Here is a 21,846-nt window from a genome sequence, read left to right on the forward strand (position 1 = left end):
CCTTAATTTTTTCAGCATCAATTAGATAATGAACCATTTTACTTTAAATAATTTAAACATTCATCTTCAGTTTTATGATATACTGGTTTTTACTTATTCACGATTTATCTTCCTGTTAACCTTGAGTGCATGAAAAATGAATTTTATATTGTTTAGTCCCAAACATTAATTGCGCACAAGTTATTGATAAATATAAAATGAATTAGTACATGAAATTATGAGCAGCATAAATAGGATGGTCACTGTTGTAAACATGTTGAGAACATGTAAACATGTAAAGAACTGTATAGACACAGTCAGGTGTTCAAAGTCAGCTTTATCCAAGGATAGGGGTGCCTAAAGTAGACATAGATTTACCAGAGGAGAACGATTTAAAAGGGGCCCAAGCAGCAACAGTTGCTAGTGGGATGCCCCAAGACTCGGTGCTGGGACCCCCTCAATGTTCAGTGGCAGGACACTAGACTGACCCTCCTCCAGAGCCCTCACATTGGCTGCACCAAGCTTCAGTGTGTCCCTCAACATGTCTCCAACAGTGTGGAACGGGCCAGTCGGCAACATTCCCTGACTGACGTTCCTCCAGAGCCCTCACATTCCCTGTGCCAAGAGATCATAAGTTTCAGGCAGAACACAAAGCATCTTTCATCGAGTCCAAGGTCTTCCAGCAGCACTTGAAGTCTGTCTCCAGGTATATCCCTGGGAACAGCCTGTGTATCAGGGAACCCTCTGTACCCGAGCTGTTCAGGATGAACCGTGCATGACAAGGACCTTTGCATCCTTCTCCAGATCTTCTTTGCAAATCCACACTGCAAAGAGGTGGGCAACCATAAAATTTGGACAGGTACATAGATAAGAAAGGCGCAGAGGGATATGGAGCAAACACAAGCAAATAGAACTAGCTCAAGTAGACAACTTGGTTGTCATGGATGAGTTGGTAAGGGACTGTTTCTATGCTGTTTAACTCTTTGACTCAATGAATAGTTGTTAATTTCAACCTGATAGTGATCTGCCTCACTGTTGTTGCTAACAGATACAACAGTTCTTCCAAAACATTTCACTCTCGCAAACTGCTTCACCTTTCACCTTCCGTTCCCCCCTCCACCACCCTTCCTTTCACCCTCCCTTCCCCCTGCATCATTTCCCTTCCCTCTACTCTCCTGCCCCGTCCCATACTTCCTCTCCCCCCATTCCTTCCAATCCCCGCACTTCCTCTCCCCACCAAAGATTATAGAGGAGCTCCTCTATAATCTTTGCTCCCCACCTTTCCTTTCCTCCACGCCATCCGCCCCTCCTCCTCTCCTTAAACCCCCCTCCCCAACACCCCCTCATCTCCATCAACACCCCCTCATCTCCATCAACACACCCGCCTCTCCTTCAACCACCCCATTCCCTTGCCCCACCGTCAACCCCATCCTCGCCCACGTCTGCCCTTAACGCCCTCTCCTTCTCCGTACGCTCCTCCTTCACGCCCTCCCCTTCTCCGTACGCTCCTCCTTCACGCCCTCCCCTCCTCCTTCCTTCACGACTTCCCCCTGTTCCTACCCCGCCAACACTTCTCCAACTGCAGCAAATGTTTGCTGCAATAGCGGATATTGCGCCGACCTCTGTAGCGCGCGGCCAATGAGAATGAGTCTGGGTGGCAGCCCGGCTGCCGCACGTGTTTCCGCTCTGCCTGTAACCTGCTGCATGTTGTGGTGAGTAATGATGGGGTTGTTGGGACTCTTCCCCAAGCACTCGGGGTGGGCAAGATATCGTAGGGAACGTATGTGATACCGTGCGATGAGCCGAGGGCTTGTAATAAATCGCCTAGTTTGCACCCTCCATTCCCTCTTGGACATCCGTTGGCGTGAAGATAATGACCCCCTGCTGTAGTGGATTGTAGTTATTGCTTATACTTTACGCGTAAATTAATTATGGATATGTACAAATATTAATTTATGTTGCAAAATCAGAGGCAGAGCAAGAAAAGGCTTGTTATTTTGGGTACAACAGAGTACAGATGAGCTGTAAACAAACAAATGTCCAGTGAAATAGAAAAAGTGAATTGGAGCTTTGCAAACGAAGGAAATACATCCTACATGGAACATTTTTCTCACAAGGAAATAGATCCCATAAGGAGTTAGGACATAGCATCATAAACGTAATGGGAATTGTCAACTACAGAATATAGTGGAAAACCAGGCTGGAATTATGAGGCTGTATTATGAGAAACAGTAATTGATAGACATTTGGAATAAAAGAAAATACTACATATATTCAGTAGTTCCAGTAACCTATGAAGAGAGATGGAAAAAACGAATTTAAGTTAAGATCATTTGTCTGCAACCTCAAAACCTACCTGGTCTGACATAGATAGGAAAACCATGTTGAAATTGCTAAATTCACTATTGAGCAGCAAGAGCTGCAGTATATCAATACAGAAAGCCAGGTCCTGGTCCTTGAGCTTATGATGACCTACATGGGAAGAATGGGATGTCAAAGTGAGAGATGGGGGCAGGATGAAAAATTGAAGTGAGAGTGCAGGATGCTCTGTGACACCCTTGCAGACTGAATGCATGTGTTCTGCAAAGTCGTCACTCAATCTCTGGTTTCTTCAATGTCTCGGATACTGCACCATGAAATTGAAGTGCAAATAAATTGTTGCTTCACTGTTTAGGAATTTACTGGATGGTAGTAAAGGATCACCTGAAGTGTAATGAGAGGAAGAGGATCTATATGATTAACGGGGGTCATAGTCCAGCAGAAGGTTTGAGAAGGTGTCTGAAAACTAATATTTTACCTCTGAGAGGTAGAGCCATTTGTCAACAGATTTCATCTTTCTTATGACACAGTTTCTTTCAGCCTATTGGATCAATGCCAATTCCATAGGACAGATTACCTCCACCTCCTTATTTCTCAGTAGCCTTGCAATTTTATTCTCTTGCATGGTTTTAGCTAGGCCAAGAGATTGGTTAGGCTGGGTTTGTTTTCCCTTGAGGGAAGGAGGCTGAGGGCTAATCTGATTGAGTCATTTAAAATGATTGGAGTCATACGTAATGTAGATAGAAAAAGGTAGGGGAATCAAAAACAAGACATAGGTGAAAGGTGTGAATTTTAAAAGGGATGCCTGTATATTTCCTTCCCTTTAAACTCGCTGGGTTCAAAGGCATCCTTATCACACCATGTAACATTAAAAAAAAAAGTAAAATAAAAATGTGTGGGGCTATTATTGCAAGTCACTTACACAGTCAGAAAATCTGTTACACCACTGTTGCCAAAGGTGTATCAGCAAAAGTAAAACTAGAAAGGAAATTCTAAGTTCCCCTGTATTATGCTTTGTGTCTCTGTGTAATCTTAAGTGACCATCATGTTTTTTGGATGTTTTCTAGAGGATGTGAATCTTAGTGAACTATTTTAAGTTTTGAAGAAATCCATATTCTTGTTGCTTTAGGATTTTCTCTTTCTGTCAAGGTTTTGGAAATATTCTCTGTCATGTGCCTTTGAAAGTCCATGACAGTCAAAAAAAATATGGGCTACATATGAGAAAAGTAAACGTGTCTACATTACTCAGCAAGATGGAAGAAAACGAAGCAAGTAATCTTTCTGTAAAACGTCCTTGCCCAGATCATGGTGAAGACCAATGTGAGCAAGACCATCATAAAAAGACCAAACTTTCAGAACCTAGTGCTTCTAATCCGTCTACTTTTTGCAAACATACTGAGAGTATTGAAAGTGGTTTGCAGGCCGTTTCTTCCAGCCCAGATGAAAATAATGGAAAAAGCATTGTGGAAGAAGCAGATGCCGTGCTTCAGGAGGACGAAGAAGGCAATGGAGACAGCTTTGCTGATATGATGAAACACGGCTTGGTTGAGCAGGATGTTGGAATCACAAAGTTTGTCAGCATTCATGAAGGCTTCTCAGGAATACTAAAGGAAAGGTAAAGATAAGTGTAGATTGTATTTCACAAAACTGAAATTAAATTAAACAGCAAGATTCATTATGTAGACAAAAAATCCTGGAGAAACTGAACGGGTGAGGCAGCATCTATGAAGAGAAGGAATTGGCGACATTTCGGGTCGAGACCCATCAGACCGATGTCGGGGGTGTGGGAAAAAGAAAGGAAGTAGGTGGTGACAGTAGGACTTGTGGGAGAACTGGGAAGGGCGAAGGTAAGGAGGGAGAAAGCAGGGCTACCTAAAATTAGAGAAGTCAATGTTCATACCGCTGGGGTGTAAACTACCCAAGCGAAACATGAGGTGCTGTTCCTCCAACTTGTGCTGGGCCTCACTCTGGCAATGGAGGAGGCCCAGGACAGATTGGGAATGGGAGGGGGTTGAAGTGCTGAGCAACTGGGTGATCAAATTGGTTAAGACGGACTGAGCGGAGGTGTTCAGCGAAGCGATCGCCTAGCCTGCGCTTGGTTTCGCCGATGTATAGAAGTTGACATCTGGAACAGCGGATGAAGTAGATGAGGTTGGAGGAGGTGCAGGTGAACATCTGCCTCACCTGGAAAGACTGATTTCGTCCTTGGATGGAGTCAAGGGGGGAGGTAAAGGGACAAGTGTTGCATTTCCTGCGGTTGCAGGGAAAAGTACTCGTGGGTTTAGGTGGGAAGGGACGAATTGACCAGAGAGTTATGGAGGGAACGGTCTTTGCGGAAGGCAGAAAGGGGAGTAGATGGGAAGATGTTGCCAGTAGTGGGATCCCTTTGGAGGCGAAAATGTCGGAGGACCACATGTTGTATGCAACAGCCGATGGAGTGGAAGGTGAGGGCAAGGGGGACTGCCCTTATTAAGAAGAGGAGGAGCAAGAGCAGAGCTGCAGGGTATAGAGGAGACCACGGTGAGAGCCCCATCCAAAATGGAAGATGGGATTCATTATGTATTTTGCTTAAAGACATTTTCAATTTGTTTTTTTTAATTTTTTTAATTTTGTTTTTTAACAAACGTACTTGCTCTTTTTTACAATTAGCTCTAGTTAAAATATATAACAAATAAACATTTTAATGGCTTTATCTCTGAAACCTAGTTTTGAGTAGAAATTAACTTTTGTTAATTAAATGACCACAGAATAGTACAGTGCAGGAACATAACCTTTGGCTCATGATGTACATAGAAACATAGAAACATAGAAATTAGGTGCAGGAGTAGGCCATTCGGCCCTTCGAGCCTGCACCGCCATTCAATATGATCATGGCTGTACATGTCGAACATAATCCCTTCTGCCTGCACTTGATTCATATCCCTTTATTCTTTGCATATTCAAGTGCTTATCTAAAAATCCTCTACTATTCCACTAAACTCCACTATTGAATCTGCTATCACCATTATCTCTGGCAGCACGTTCCTGGCACCTTATACTCAGTGCAAAAAAAACTGTGCACATCTCCTTTGAACTTTGTGTTTCTTATCTTAAATATTTGACTCGACACCTGAGTAAAAGCGAGTTCGGTATTCCGACTGCGTGTGCCAGGTGATAGGTCACTCGCTATAAACATTCTCGGCAACGGTGGTGCTGCGTTGTGTGCATGCTTGTGTTTCGTCCGTGGTCAGCGCGGGCCCAGCTCTCCGCTGCTGCGGGTGCTGTTGAGTTGCTGCTGAGCTGTCCCAGTCTCTTCTCGGGTGTCCCGTCCCTATCCGGGGTGGCCCTGGGTTGGTGGGGCGGCCCCGGACTTGCAGCCAGCACTGCAGCCGCAGGCTCTATCTCGGCTCTGCCTGTCCCGCCGCGTTGGCCAGCAGCCCTGGACTGGCGGAGTCGGGCATGGCTCCCCATCGCTGCGGGCGCTGTTGCTGCTGAGTCCCCGTCCCCGTCCCCGTCCTTTACCGGGTGTCCCATCCCTGTCCGGAGGTGTCCGGGTTGGCCCTGGGATGGTGGGGCGGCCCCGGACTTGCAGCCGGCACTGCAGCCACTGGCTTCAGCTCGGCTCTGCCTGTCCTGCCGGGTTGGCCATCAGTTCTGGACTGGCGGGGTTGGGTCCGGCTCTCCGTAGTTGCGGGCGCTGTTGAGTTTCTGCTGGGCCGTCCCCGTCCCCTCCCGGGTGTCCCGTTCCTGTCCGGAGGTGTCCAGCAGCGCTTACGGCGCTGGGAACCTGGGTTCGATCCTGGCTGCAGATGATGCGTGGATCTGTGTGCCGAGAATGTCTCTCCACCGGTACAGCCTCTCCCTCTGTCTCCCACTCGCATCTGCCCCCGCTCTTCCCTACCTGGCACCCCCATTCCTCAGATTAAATATAGTTTTACACAAAAATCATGCATAAAGATAAGAATTTACATACAGTTTATGCAGCCGGCGCTTTGTTCACTTTTTCTTTATAGCGAGTGACCTTTGACAAATCTCATGATTCCTTGCGTTTTTCAGAATACCGAACTCGCTTTTCTGTTTACCCTATCTATGCCGTTTACTATTTTATTAACAGCTATCAGATATTTCCTCAACCTGACATTGCAGACAAAACAATCCAAGTTTGTTCAAACTCTCTTTACAACTAATGCATTCTAATCAAATCATAAACCTCTTCTGCACCTTCTCCAATACTACAATATCTTTCCTGTAATAGAGTGACCAAGCTGCATACAATAGATACAAGTGTGGCTTAACCATAGTTTTATAAAGCTACAACTTGTTATCTTGACATTTATACTCAAGGCCCTGACCGATTATGGCACGCATAACATGTGCCCTCTTTACCACTCGCTCTATCTATTTTTGTTGCCATTTTCAGGGAGCTGAGGACTTGGACCCCAAAATTCCTCTGTACAACAATGCTGTTAAGGGTTCCACCATTAACTTGATTATGTTTCCACTTACATTTGACCTTCCAAAATGCAAAGTCACCATGGGATCCCATGCATCTTAAAATTCTGGATTGCTATGAGGCATCTTGTCAAATGCTTTGCTAAAATTCATTTAGACACCATCGATTGCTCTACCTTCACCAATCACCTTCATCACCTCCTCAAAAAACCCAATCAATTTTGTAAGACATGACCTGTCCTGGACAAAGCCGTGGTCACAGTCCCTAATTAGCCCATTCTCTTCCAAAAGCAAGTAAATCCAAACACTACGATTCCTCGTCAATAGTATGTCACAGTGAGAATGTACAAACTCCGTACAGACAACGCCTGTAGGATTAAACCAGGGTCTGACACTAAGCAGCGATTCTACTGCTGCGCGACTGTGCGTTGAGTGAATATGTTGTGGTCCAATTTATGCCTCTGCCTTTCAATATGAATAATATTTTTTCAGTGATTTAAAATCATATTGTGCAATATCTAAACTACATTCAGATCAAAACTGTATAATCTACTGTTATTTCAACATAGATATTGCTTGGAGAAACTTTTCAAATGAAGCATTGTCAATATGTAATTTTTTTTAGTTAATGTTTCTTAAATATGATTTGTGCTGAGATTAGTTAATATATGGTAATATAATATTATTGTCTTTGTCTTTAGATTGTACAATTGCCTTTGTTCATTCACTCAAATCTCCTTAACTGGTGGTTTTAAGAAATACACCCCACGCAATTGATTAAGTGAGCATCTGGGATAATGATGAACTCTGAACATCGGCATTCCCTGTCTCATTGAAAATGGATGCAACGGAAAATGAAGAGAATCTTTAAAATAAGGAAGTAAAATTGATATTGATTTATAATTTTCTGCACTTTTATCTCATACAGGTATTCCGATTTTGTTGTGCATGAAATAAACAAGGAAGGAAAGGTAGTTGTTCTGGATGATTTGTCTGTACCAAATGATGATGATGAGGTAAGGACTTTCAGCTCAGACGTTATTGCATGTCAACAATGATAGACATGTGCACAAAAGGACATTGAAGCATGTAATGGTAACTATATTTGACTGCTAATTTGTAATACTAGCCACACACAAAGTATATGAGGGATAATTATCAAAAATGGATTTGCTTCATTCTCTCCACCACTTTTGTAGCGTGCCATCAACAAAATGTACTGTAGTAACTCACCGAAGCTATTCTGACAACACCTCATAAAAGTCCATGACCGCTACTTCATAGAAGGATAAGAGCAAAGACTAAGTGGGTAGCATAATCTACAGGTGCCCCTCCAAGTTGTGCACCTCCAAACTTGGAAATATATCACTGGTTCTTCGTCGTTGGAATTCCCTGCTCAACAATATTATGGAGTAACTTAACCAGAAGGTAGCTCACTACCTCCTTCTCAAGAAGAAGTAGGAATGGGTGATAAAAGCTGGGCTTACTGCCGAAATATAGATTCTGAAAATTAACATATATAAAAAGTAAATTTGCTGAATGTTTTGTTTGATATCAGCATTGTTTAATATGTAACAAGTGATCTTAGTTCTTACATACTTATTGGACACGTTTTGGAACTGAAGATGCATAAATAAGTCCTGATTGTTAAGTATTGTACTGTTGTGTGTCTGAAACATAGAAGGGTCAAGGGCCTGTACCACTATACGCGTTTACCCAAGAGCTCTCCTGAGTTTAAAAAAAAATCAAACTCGTGGTAAGTACATAGAATGTAAGTAGCGGGTACGTCGGAGTTCGGGACGTCTCTTAACGGTTCGTAACGCTAACGGCAGGTCCTCGGAAAAATGCGGTAAGCTGGTGAAGTTTTTTCAACATGTTGAAAAATGTCCACGAGAGCCCCGAGTACCTACGAGCGGCTATTGCCGTAATTCTCCGAGTTTGAATCGGGGGAAACTATTGAATTACATCGTACAGTGGGACAAGCCCTTAAAGGAAAATATATCATGTAATATCCATAAGTAATTACTTTTGTACACTGCTTGATACCACAATTACATTGTTTACGCTTTACTTTGGATTTGGTTTATTTTGTGTGTGTGAGGCAAGGCTAAGCCAAAGTTGCTCATGGGTGAACCAAAGTGATAGTGAGGAAAATAAGTTTTAAATGACACAAACAATTGCTATATTTCTCATTGAACACAACCAAACTTAAACAAATTGATTTACAATTATCTATATTTGACACAATCTCCTGACTTGGAAAACATTGTTGATCATTCATGATTATTCAACACCCTTCCTGAGAACAGTACCATCATCAGAGGGGCTGTAACATTGTAAAAGTGGTAGATCACTGCGTTCCCATGGACAGTTATGTGTCGACATTAAATGCTGTCCTTGTCAGAGATGTCCAGATCTCTTGAATGGATAAAACATTTCTGATATTCACCGATGCTGCCCATAAATGATTCAAAATTGTCTCATTTTAGTGCATTTGATCAATAAATAGCGTGATTTTTTTTGGCAGCCACAAAGGAAGTGCTCAGCAAGTGCAAGTACTTTCCCAGAGAAGAAACAAAAAGGCCTAATTTCAGTGCAGGAAGCGATGAACAAACTGTCTTGTTTGCCATCGAAGTACATTACAAGAAACCTTTATAGGAAATAGATGTCGAGAAAAAGACACATGCTATTTAATTTTTCTTACCTCAATGTTTCTCTTCTTCCCTCACTATTCCTGGTGATTGTGCGGTAAATGTTGGTTGTATAAATGATTTTGTGACATTTTTAATCATCTTTTAGGAACCTTCAGAGGACATTTTTTCTGTCTTGTCTTCTCAAGATAAAGAACGCTTGGAAGATCTTCAACTTTTTAAAAATAAGGAAGATTCAGTGATGATTGAGGTATGGATCAATATTATTACATATTTAAGGGTTTTCAGGCCATTCAGTCTAGCTGTTCTGTTCTATATAAAATTATGAGAGGCATAGATAGGGTAAATAGTCAATCTTTTTCCCAGAGTGAAACAGCTACATACGAGAGAGCACGGCTTTAAAATCAGAGGGGGAAAATTTAATGGAGATGTGCAGGGCAAGTTGTTTACACCAAGGTGCCTGAATGCACTGCCAGGGGTAGTGGGAGAAGTGTTTAAGAGGCACATGGATATGGAGGAATGTGGATCACGTGTAAGCAGAAGAGGTTAGTTTAAATTTGGCATCATATTTGACACGGGCATTGTGGACTGAAGACCCTGTTCCTGTACTGGTTTTTTGTTCTACATGTGTGTAGTACTCCAGCACTTGGAGGACTCCAGCTCTATGTTTATTAATCAAAATTCTTAAGTGGTTCAATAGCAAAGTTGCAAGGATAGTTGTTCTAGTGCCTGAGCTTACTTTTCAAAATAAAGAGTTAGCTATTCTGTACAAAATACATTTCTTCGTTGGTTTACAAATAAATAAATATTTGAATATTTTAAATGGTAATGCAGAAAATTGTTGTTAAGGAAAAGATTGCCATGATCGTGTCAAATGAGGAGCAGATACATGGCCATATATGTAACTCCAGTGATTTCTTACATGTATATTAAAATCTTATTCCCCCCCCCCCCCCCCCCCCCCCCCCCCCCCCCCCCCCCCCCCCCCCCCCCCCCCCCCCCCCCCCCCCCCCCCCCCCCCCCGACCCCCCCCCCCCCCCCCCCCCCCCCCCCCCCCCCCCCCCTCCCCCCTTACCAGAGAGGAAAATGATCATGTTCTTACTAAGTACAAGTCAAAACGGAGCAAGTTGCTGTTTTTGTTTGAGTTCTTCCTCTTTAAAATATCAAAGATTTTTCTAAACAGGTTGTTGATGATACTAAAGAAAAAAGAACAGTTATTCATCAAGCTGTGAAGAGTCTATTTCCTGGACTTGAGACTAAGACTGAAGAAAGAGAGGGAAAGAAATTTATCATAGCTTACCATGTTGCTGGGAGAACTGCATTGGCAAGTAAGTTTTGTGCTGTGGTAGATCTTTGTGGATTTACCACAAGGAGAGATAGAACCATCAGAGGAAAAGTGATTTTTTATTAAAACTCAAGTCAAAAAAATGCTTGTCTTAAACATTAAATTAGACTTTGTATAAAGCAAATGATTTGCTACCTTGGATCGTTTACACTTTTGTAATTGAGTTTGTGCTTGCATGGATGCTTCTCAAGAATATATTTCTAAAGTTTATGGAATGTTTTTGTTTAAATTTTGGATAAACATTTTTGTGTAACCTTGAAAAAATATTCAATCCCTGTTCTTCAGAATGCATAGCTGTCCCTTAATTTTTCTGCAATCCAAGCTGTTAATTTTTGTTTACAGCTTTTGCATGTAACATGCATGTATTTGTTCCTTGGTCGTGCATGCGTATGTTTTCAAATTATTTACTATATCTCTGGTGAAGATGTGATATTTTTACAAATCTAGTTTTCCTAGTTTTAAACAACAAGCTCAATGGTAAATATTGGGTCTTGTGCATTGAATCTCCAGCAAAAGTAAAGTGGAACATGTGCAGCAGCTCAAACGTTCTGCAGACTCTGTAGGTCTGATGACATAATATTTAGTTACAAAATAGGCATTTAATATATACTGCACCCTGATGAACCTGAAACAATGGCTCTGGAATATTAATGATAAACTTTTGATTCAAAATGCATTTCCAAGTGAGTCAACTACACTGGTTTGTTCAAAATAATTTGACTTTAGTTTTTGGTCTTGCAAATTTGATGAGGCTGAAATGCAGATATTATATTAGAAAGGGAACTCTAGCCATAGAGTTGAACTATACCCTATTCATCAATGAATGTTGGGTTGTGTAACAAAGTTTAGATTGATTGTCAAGCGAATTCTAGCAATATAACTCTGCTGTCTTCTTTGGGGGAAGTTACAGAGTGGTGTTTTCGTGAAACTGGAATTGACAATATAATTCTGTTTGTTTAAAGGTTCCTGTAGCATTTGGAAATGATCCTAAAATTAGTTTGGATCAATAGAATCCTGAAATCATTGGATTGAAGCTAAGTTAATTTTGTTTGTTGGTGATATTGTGATGTAGTTTTCATCATCAATTAGCCTTGCTTCTTGGTGAATTAGGCAGCCAGTTGCCACCTTCCAATATGGTGCTAGCTAAACCATAAATATGAGTCAAACAGTACAGTATAATTAATCAGTTCTATGTTACATGTTGCAAAAGTAGAAGCCCATCTTGTAATATATGTGAGAGTTAGATTTATGGATAAGATCTGGGTGGTACAGCAGTTAACGGGATGTTGCCCCAGAATTAATGGGATTTGTCTCCAATTTGTCAAAATGGTTGCCTTAAGTGCATGTAAGTCATCTAAGAAGTGGATCTGGGATGTGGGATTTAATATAAAACTAGACCAAGTGCAGGTTGGGTCTACTCCCCCAACCCTGTTCCCTACCCGTAGCCCCCACGAGAGGCGTGGTCCTCCAACTCAAGCCGTTCCTGATCGTAAGTGAAGCTGATCATTTAAAAAAACTTTAATCAGTAATAAGTCGAGAAATAAACCATAAAATGTTCAATGGTGATCTCTGCCTAGAGGGGAAAAATGTGAATCAGAATATGTAAAAATCTTAAAGTTGGCATTTTTAAAGTTTTAATCCCGAATAATGTGAAATATAGGATGAAATCTTCAATTAAGCTGATCACTGCTAGTCGAGCCATCGTGATGTCATCAGTGAAAGCTGGTCATTTTAAATTCAAAGTCTTTTGATGTTTTTAAACTTCTTACTTACTTTTAATCAGTAATAAGCCGAGAAATAAAGCATAAAATGTTCAGTGAAGGTGATCTCGGCCTAAAATGTCAATCAGGATAATTGAAAAATGGAATCGTCACCGTGTAGTGTTTTTACGAAGATTGTAAAACCAACCACATATACACACATACAAGATCAGACTTTTAATAAGTACTAGACCAAGTGTTGGGTCTGCTCCCCCAAACCACCCCTTCCCTACCCGTAGCCCCCTCGGGAGGCTGAAATATTCAGTGGAGCTGATCACTGCTAGCCGACCCATTGTGACGACATCAGTTGAAGCTGGTCGTTTTAAATTCAAAATCTTTTAACTTTTTAAAATTTAATCAGTAATAAGGCGAGAAATAAAGAATAAAATGTTCAGTGAAGGTGATCTCTGCCTAGAGAGGAAAAATGTGAATCAGAATATGTAAGAATCTTGTTAAAGTTGGCATTTTTAAAGCTTTAATCACGAATAACTTGGCAAATATAGGATGAAATCTTCAGTGAAGCTGATCACTGCTAGCCGAGCCATTGTGACGTCATCAGTTGAAGCTGGTTGTTTTAAATTCAAAGTCTTTTGATTTTTAAAAACTTTTAATCAGGAATAAGTCGAGATATAAAGCATAATATTTTCAGTGAAGGTGATCTCTGACGAGGGGAAAAATGTAAATCAGATTATGTAAAAATGCAATTGTCACCACGTAGTGTTTTTGCGAAGATGTAAAGACAACCACATATACACACACATATACACACGTACAAGATCAGATTAATAAGTATATGATAATGTAGTTCGGTGTGGATTCAAGTAAAGACAAGACAAACTGCGTTTCATTTCATCAGGCATAATTTAGTCAACAAAGAGTTGCTGAAGAGGCATGATCTGTATTTATGGGTAAAGCACATACCTGGTCTTGAGCTACTTTCCAATTAAAGATTATAAAACCTGTTACTCAAAAATATTAATGAGTACAAAAGTTGAAATATTAAAAGCTTAACATGTGAAATCAATAACTATTGAGTTGGCAATTCAACCTTTTAATTCCTTTCCAACCATTTTGTAGATGCCTGATCTCTGATGAATGTCCAGATGATCGTGACGCTATGCTCCTTTTAATTGATTTCTCCACGACTTTTTGTAAATTAGCAAATAAATTAATTTACCTCTTGGTTTCCATGTAAATTTAAAGTAGAAATTGAAAATATTTGAAGTACTGTGTATCTGAGAATTCCTCTAGGATAAATTCCGTGCACTGGTTTACATTCAATGCATGTAAAAGTGTAGCTAAAATCCTAATTTTAGTTTAGTTTTGAGAAACCGCATGGAAACAGGCCCTTCAGCGGTATAGTTGCTGTCTTATGTGTCCTGGGTTCGATCCCAACTACGGGTGTTGTCTGTAATTAATTTGTACGTTCTCCCTGTGACCTGCGCGGGTTTTCTGCGAGATTTTCAGTGTCCTCCCACACTCCAAAGACGTACAGGTTTGTAGATTAATTGGCTTGGTATAAATGTAAATTATTCCTAGTATGTGCAGGATAATGTGCGAGGATCGCTGGTCGGCACAGACACGGTGGGCCGAAGGGCCTGTTTCCACACTGCATCTCTAAATTAAAAAGCCCACTGAGTACACGCCAAACTTCAATCACCCATTCATACTAGTTCTATTGTTCGCTCGTGTGTCAGACGACGTGTAGCTCTCTGTTGGCTTCTGTCGTCATCCAACATGTTGGCAGAATTGGTCGCCTGACGCGTCACAGAGTGCATCGTGTCGTCATTTCCGAGGATCGCCACGAGCAGGCTTCTGTCATGATCCCCAGTTCTGCAGTAACCCACTTTCAAATCCATTCCCTACACACTGTAGGTAATTTACAGTGGTCAATTATTCTACTAATTTGCACGTTTTTGGGACATGGGAAGAAACAGGAGCATCCAGAGAAAGCCCTTGCGCTCATAAGGAGAACATTCAAACTCCATAGACAGCATCTGAGGTCAGGATCGAGACCCAGGTCTCTGGAACTATGAGGCACCGTTAAATTATATGCATTTACTGTCCTAAATGCGTATAATATTTTATAAAGTTGATGACTCTACAATCCCTAATTTGTTGACTTGGAAAGTTACAGATGCTGAACTCTTGAATAAAAGACAAATTGCTGGAGGAATTATGTGGGTCAGGCAGCATCTATGACAGGAATGGACATTCAACGTTTTGGATCCTTCTTTAGACTGATGGAGTTGGAGGGAGAAATAGCAAAAGAGAGATGGGAGTACGGCAAACTCGGGGAATTGATAGGTAGATGCAGGTGGGGGTGGGGGGGGGGGGCGCGGGTTGAAAGATGGGCGGAACAACAGCAGCTCTGTTTAGTTAGCTTACAGCCCACGATATGAATATTGAATCCTCTAAGTGATAACTCTTCCCCCATCACCCTAGTCAGCCTGCTCCTTTCCCCTCCTGTGCACAATCATCTCCTGTTCCTGTCCCATATTTCCCTTTCATTCCTCCCTCTTTCACCTTTCCACTATCCCATTCCATCCATATTCATCCCTCCGGTGTTACATTTCACACCTCTTCTTTCCTCAACTGACAATGTGTTCACCGTTAGCTCATCTCACCTGTATCCATCTACCACTTGTCATTCTTTATCCTCATTATAGTATGAATCAGGCAGATTACTGAGTGTAGAGGGATAATGAAGACATCAATAGTGGGTAATGCACCAAAGCCTTCAGAGGCATCGTTTGAACTGTTTAACAGTTTGATCTTTCGTGGATAAATAATATCCCTGGTTGTGTGCAAGGCAAAGTGAAAGATAAACTGATAAACACAAGCAGCTTTTGTAACTTTGAAAATCGAAATAAGACAGCTTGTTTGAAGAATATAAACCATAGTTCAGATCTACAGTTCTTATTACTCGTGTTTTGTCTGAACGTGCTCTGGCAGTGACTTACTGCTGTTTTGTACATTTCATTTAAGAGGAATTTGCTTGTGTGTAAACTGTATCATACCATGTTTAGTACTGAGTGCCTTTATGGACCTAGTTGGTTGATATTCATTGGCTCTTGAAGCCTTGCAACAAAATTGAATCTGGTTTGAATGTATGCCAAGGAGATAACAAAGACGTTTCCATGCACTCAACTGGATTGTAAGGTATTTAATTAATGGCTCTGGTACATTCAACTAACATGACATGGATGCTTGTAATAATTGGTGTATTAATCATTTGGACAGATATTGTGTCTTTTTTAATAAACTGCTTTTAAACCATGATGTCAGCAAATTTGCAGTAGCAGGATGTTCTATTAATTAATCATTGTACAAATGGTTTAGAGTTTGCTGTTAATAACACAATCCAAGCTTATAATGTTGTGACACCAAATGCTACTAACCTGTTTTTACCAGGTTTTTGTGTTCACCACCAAACTCAGCATTTTTTAAAAATTTGTATTTGGTTAAGAAAGTGTCTATGTGTCCATATTTTTTTGTTTTTATTGATCTTTCCAGTCCAGTTCTCTAGGTGCTGAAGATGGTAGGGTGGAGTAAAGTAACATAGGTGCTTATCCATGTAACCATTCTTTGTATGTGAGAAGCAGCAGACATTTTGGTTACTGGAGGTTCAATCAATCCTTGATAGGTTTTTCATCCAGCATCAGTTATTGAGTTGACAAATGGTTGAGGGAATCCTTGCTATTTCTCCTTATTTCATGCAATTCTCAGCTACATCAATAGTAATTGGCTGCAGCATTCTGAATTATGGAGCGGGTAAATTATCTATGCATCAAACTGTTATTCTGCAGTTTTACCATATTGTCTGAGCCTGTGCAGGCATAATGTGATGTGAGCTTTGTGCTTTGACTATCCATTCTATCCCATTCATTCAATAGCCTCCCACCATTGGTTTTCAGGTGCATGGCATGGTCTAATATTTCAGGAAACATATTCTAAAATCGGAAATAAAACCATGGAAAACAAACATTTTTTGAAAGGGAAGGATAAATAATTTTAGGCACTAGATTATCATCGAAGTTGAGTGGAATGATATTCATTGTAGACAATGCATAAATCATGAAAGTATGATAAGTGAATATTTTTCTAAAGATCCACTAACCACATATGTCAGGAAATGGCCATTGTAACGAAAGACACATTATGCCAGTGTTTTTGACCTTGTATGATCAGTCTTATATTAGAATATACCACTGGTCTGCTTTATTTGGAATTAATTGCACTATACAACTAAGAAACAGTGCCTATGTTTGGGAATGAGACTTACTACTAGTATGACCTTACAGTTGATTAATGCACAAGAGTAATGGGAACAGTTTGAATAACAGCCTAATGACCTTTCCTGGCATATTTTGCACATTCGTAGCTGCAATTCCTGCATGACCATCTGCAATACACCCACACTAGAATGCTGTTCTACAAATTGAATAATGTTCTGTTTATACTTATGCTTTTCAATGATTGGACAGAGGTCAAAGCAGCAGGTAAGATGTATTTCAATCCAATGAAAAAAAAGTCAGCCGTTCTGTTCAGTGTCCCAAACTAAAGATTGTGATATATGAGGCTGTTAATTAGAAACACTTTTCTATGGATGACCTTTGCATAAAAAAACGAGATTCTTCCATGATCATCAATATACAGAACAAATTGTGGGATGCCTAATGATTACATTTGGTGGATTGTTTTTGTGTTGCAGACTTTATACTGATTGTTGTAATGTTTTGATCTGATGTTGCTGAGAAATATGTAGCTTTAGTGTTGGCTTCAGGTAAATATAACATTTGGTTGCTAAGGTACAACTGTTTGTCATATGGGAGGTAATACAATACTCAATTGAAAACAGGTGAGCTGGAATGATGCATATTTGTTGCACAGTTGATTGAATTACAATCTATTATTAAGAAAAACAAAGCAAGCTTCATGCTTTGAATGAGCGGTATTTTAAAGGAATGTTCAAACAATTCACTGGAAAATAAATTTTCAACCGCCTTGCACTCAGCAATTTAACAGATTTCCATTGGATTGTTAATTGAAAAATCTGTTTGTCACAAAAGAAATAAAAACTTTTTGTCTTGTAGAAAAAAAACATATAAATTTGCCACGGTTTTAATGATTTGGGGTTAGCAAATGTTCTGTGTTTTCTTTAACTTTCAAAGAGCATAGTAAATCGTCGAGTTTTGTGTTGTGTTATTTGTATTTTGAAATAGAATTTAAGTTACTTCAGTTAATGTGCTGCTTTTAAAACATCATTTTATTGTATAATTTTGAATTACAGGGCATATTATTATTGGCAAACGTCAAAATATTTTGGTAAAAATAAATTCACACCAACCATCAACTGAAGGAGTTACTTTTTTTTAAATGGTTGGTGTTTGAAGTAGGAAGTGAACTAGGATGCTAGGAGATTTCTTTTCTCTGCATTCCGCTGAACTACAAAGTGTGGAGTGGAATCATGTTTTAATATTTCACCCAAAGGATGGTACCTCAGTTAATCCATATTCTCTCAGTATTATGAGGTACTGTGATCCTGGGATTCAACTCCAGAATAGAATTTAAAGCAATGGCTTTCTGACACAGGCAAAAATACACACTAGTTTCAGCATTATTGCTTCTATGCATAGAATTATGTAGCAAGATGTATAAATCAAAGTTTTTTGTGTGAGTTATAATTCTCAAGATAAACAAAATATATTATGGAACTAGTCATTTTTTTGTTCTGTTAAAACATGACTGATTCTGCAGAATGTAAAATTGAACAAAATAGAAAACTTTATTTCTATGAGATTTTATACCTTTCCATTTATCAGCTAATATAAAGTTAATAGTTTAGTTTAGACTTACAGGGCGGAAACAGGCCCTTCGGCCCACTGAGTCCGCGTTGACCAGCGATCCTCACACGCTAACACTATCCTACACACACTAGGGACAATTTACAATTTGACTGAAATCAATTAACCTACTACAAACCTGTACATCTTTGGAGTGTGGGAGGAAACCGGGTGAGCACCTGGCAGCAAACCCACGCAGCTCATGGGGAGAGCATTTAAACTCCATACAGACAGCACCTGTGGTTAGGATCAAACCCAGGTCTCTGGTGCTGTAAGGCAGCAACTCTACTACTGCACCATAAAGTTAATACTGTGTCTTGTGAAATTTTTTCAAAAAAGTCTATGCTAAAGTCTGCAATAAAACACTCAGACATCATCTGTGGAAAGAGAAACAGTTACTGTTTTGGGACTGATAAGGATACTAGAATTGAAACATTAACTGTTTTGCTTTCCCTCGAGCTACCTGATTTTGTGTTTTTAATATGGCATTTAACATTCTTTAACTTTGTTTGATAACATTTGTTTTGACCTGTATACAGGTTTAACAGTCGATAAACAAGTTCCATACAATATGCAGGCAATTTTGCTTGGGTGTATTTTACTAACTAAGGATTAAAAATAATGCACTTGAATAAAAATAGGCATTTCTGAGGGATGTGAAAAACCAGGGTGTGGGTCTAATTTGATAGCTCTTCCACAGGCAAACCATGTGGCATTTTCTGGTACTGAATCATTCTATGCAGTTGTGATAGATGTACAAATATGGCAAATAATGGTTTCCAAGAGAAAGCAGAGCAAGTTAGAGATACAAGATACAAGATACATTTAATTGTCATTTGGACCCCTTGAGGTCCAAACGAAATGCCGTTTCTGCAGCCATACATTACAAACAAATAGACCCAAGACACAACACAATTTACATAACCATCCATCACATTGCTGTGATGGAAGGCCAAATAAACTTATCTCTCCACTGCACTCTCCCCCCCCCCCCCCCCCCCCCCGATGTCAAAGTCAAAGCCCCCGGCTGGCGATGGCGATTGTCCCGCGGCCATTAAAGCCACGCCGGGTGGTGCGAGGTCGCACACCGGGTCTTGGTGTTAGAGCCCCCGGCGTGCGCTCGCAGAGTCCCGCGGCCATTCCAAGCCGCGCGGGGCGGTGATGTCAGGCCCCGCTCCAGGAGCTCCTCGACCCCGCAACTCGGGCGGGGGAAGTCGCTGTTGCGAGAGCCCTGAAAAAGCGGTCTCCCTCCAGGGACCCGCGGGCTCCCAGTGCCGCCGTCCACAGACCTGCAGTTGAAGCCTCCGACTCTCCGGTCGGGCCGCAGCAGCAGCAGCAGCAGCAGCGCTCCTCCACCGCTCCACCCGCTCCGGACTCGGCCAGCCCCGCGACGGTGAGGTGAGTCGTCGGCACCAGAGTCCCCGGTCTCTTCCTGTTGGAGGCCGCTCCTCATTGCAGCCCCAACGATAACGGAGACCCGACGAGAAAAGGTCGGGTCTCCCGTGCAGGGAGAGATTTAAAAGTTTCCCCCTCCCTCCCACCCCACCCACACACACCCCCCAACAAAAAACAAAAAAAACTACATAAAAACATAGACAGAAAATAATAAAAAACGCGGACGGGCTGCAGAGGCCGCTGCTGACGAGAGTCGCGCCGCCAACCGGAAATTGCAGAATTCACTCCTGAATTCATAGACCCGTAGGCATAGACATCATGAAATCCATAGATTAATAACTGAATTTGACTTCAATTGCTTTAAAACAGATGAAGAATGTTCTGTGAACTCTAAATTGAGTGAATATTTCTTATGATTTGCCTTTGATTTCTGATTGCAAATTAAATTTGAGAAATTCATCGGGTTCTCTCCTGTGTTTACAAATTATTAATTACAACTCTTACTCTTTTGGAAATAGTAATTGGGGGTAAAAGAAAATTGACTTTTTCCAATGATGTTTATTGAGGTTAATCAGCATCTTTTCTCTCCCCTCCCCCCCCCCCCCCCCCCCCCCCCAAAGATCCAAGAAAACATTCGTGGCCCAAAAATAGGGGAAGCTACTGTCATTTTGTGCTATATAAGGAAAACAAAGATACAATGGATGCCATTAATGTGTTGTCTAAATTCCTAAGGTATGTGGAGTTGTCTGTTGTTCCATAACTTTCTATTTACAGTTTTGTATGTATTAATGAAATATTTTGCAGATCTTGTTTTATCATAAAACAATTAAGGTAGATTAAACATTTGTAGGCAAAATTGTAATGTTTTGGAGAGGTAGAATGAATAAAACAAAATGGATTGAACAGGATTACAGGTTAAGAGAAATTAATGGAGTAAAGTCATGGAGGAATGGGGTGGAAGGGGAGATGATTGAGAGTGGGTGACCAATTAATCTGGGATGGAAGCTTGGTGAAGAAGAGGAAAAACTGGCATAGAAGGAATGGAGAACATGGAAAGGCAGGGAGATTACCTCTGCTGGGATCAAACACTGTAGGAATGGAGGGGGAACCAAGCAGAGAATCATTTCCTGATGTGATAATTGTTCATGTTTATCTTCAATGCTCCCATCTGTTGCTGTACGGGGAGTGAATTCATCCTTCCTGTGAAAATCTAGTTTTACGGGGAAAGCAGTGTTATTGAAGTGCTTGAGTAAGTAAATCACAAAGTGCTGGAGTAACTCGGGGGGAGTTACACAGGTAGCCTCTGTGGAGGAAATGGATAGGTGACGTTTCAGGTTGTGATCCTTCTTCAGACTGATTGTAGAAGGGGAGAGAAAACTGGAAATGAAATGCGGGGACAAAGCCTGGCAATTGACAGGTGGATACAGGTGAAGAAGGCAGACGGGTGGACATAGGGGAGAGATGGAATGGGGATTAAAGGATAGCAGATAAAGGAGAGAAAAAAGAAATGGAAAGCTAGAGAGTGTGATATAGGTAAGGGTTGGGGGAGGATTGATAATGAGATAAATGAGTGGGGGGCACAGAAACGGAATGGGATGTTATTTCAACTTGGAGGATTCAGTGTTGGGTTCTAAGCTCAAACCTGAATTATTGATTTGAGCCAAGTCTAGATCGCCAATATCTTTTGCCTTAAGCAATGGAGAAAATTGTAATAGAACCATTTTTATTTCAACCTGGGATTCTGCATTTAAAACAATTCTTGGTATGAAAACGAAGTATTTTCTTTCAATGATTTTCTTTATCTGAGAAACTTCCTATTTCAATATTATTTCTTCAGAGTCAAACCAAACATTTTTTCATACATGGGGACCAAAGATAAAAGGGCTATAACTGTTCAAGAAATTGCAGTTGTAAAGTAAGTATTGATATTCAATAGCTTATATTTATTAAGCTATTAGAGCAACAAACTTTCTCGTTTTTTTTTCTCCCTCGGATTTTCATTCATACTGGATAGTTGTTGATAAAGAGTAGCAAAGCTACAGGCACAAAGGAAGTGCATATTAGCTGGATTAGCAGTAAATATGGTTTCATATAACACGCTTACATTTGAAATCAGGCCC

General features: G+C 40.7%; 2 protein-coding genes across 4 annotated transcripts in view; one reads left to right on the forward strand and one right to left on the reverse strand.

Annotated features, from left to right (window-relative positions):
* The window catches only part of LOC129707820 (SRSF protein kinase 2-like), a 133,891-nt gene extending 132,467 nt beyond the window's left edge, over window positions 1-1,424 (reverse strand). Inside the window, exon 1 of the mRNA XM_055653190.1 lies at window positions 1,398-1,424. Coding sequence (XP_055509165.1) covers window positions 1,398-1,409 — 12 coding nt within the window. The 5' untranslated portion in view covers window positions 1,410-1,424. The remainder of the gene's footprint in view (window positions 1-1,397) is intronic.
* Window positions 1,425-1,557: 133 nt separating this feature from the next.
* The window catches only part of pus7 (pseudouridine synthase 7), a 43,216-nt gene continuing 22,927 nt past the window's right edge, over window positions 1,558-21,846 (forward strand). For 2 of the 3 annotated variants that reach the window (XM_055653199.1, XM_055653200.1), the window contains exons 1-7: window positions 1,558-1,691; window positions 3,428-3,913; window positions 7,658-7,745; window positions 9,529-9,630; window positions 10,564-10,708; window positions 20,347-20,458; window positions 21,564-21,641. In XM_055653199.1, the coding sequence (XP_055509174.1) occupies window positions 1,618-1,691; window positions 3,428-3,913; window positions 7,658-7,745; window positions 9,529-9,630; window positions 10,564-10,708; window positions 20,347-20,458; window positions 21,564-21,641 (1,085 nt within the window). In that variant the 5' untranslated portion in view covers window positions 1,558-1,617. The remainder of the gene's footprint in view (window positions 1,692-3,427; window positions 3,914-7,657; window positions 7,746-9,528; window positions 9,631-10,563; window positions 10,709-20,346; window positions 20,459-21,563; window positions 21,642-21,846) is intronic. The other variant, XM_055653201.1, reaches the window with a different exon arrangement.

The sequence above is a fragment of the Leucoraja erinacea genome, chromosome 22 (genome assembly GCF_028641065.1).
Source record: "Leucoraja erinacea ecotype New England chromosome 22, Leri_hhj_1, whole genome shotgun sequence".
NCBI lineage: Eukaryota > Metazoa > Chordata > Chondrichthyes > Rajiformes > Rajidae > Leucoraja > Leucoraja erinaceus.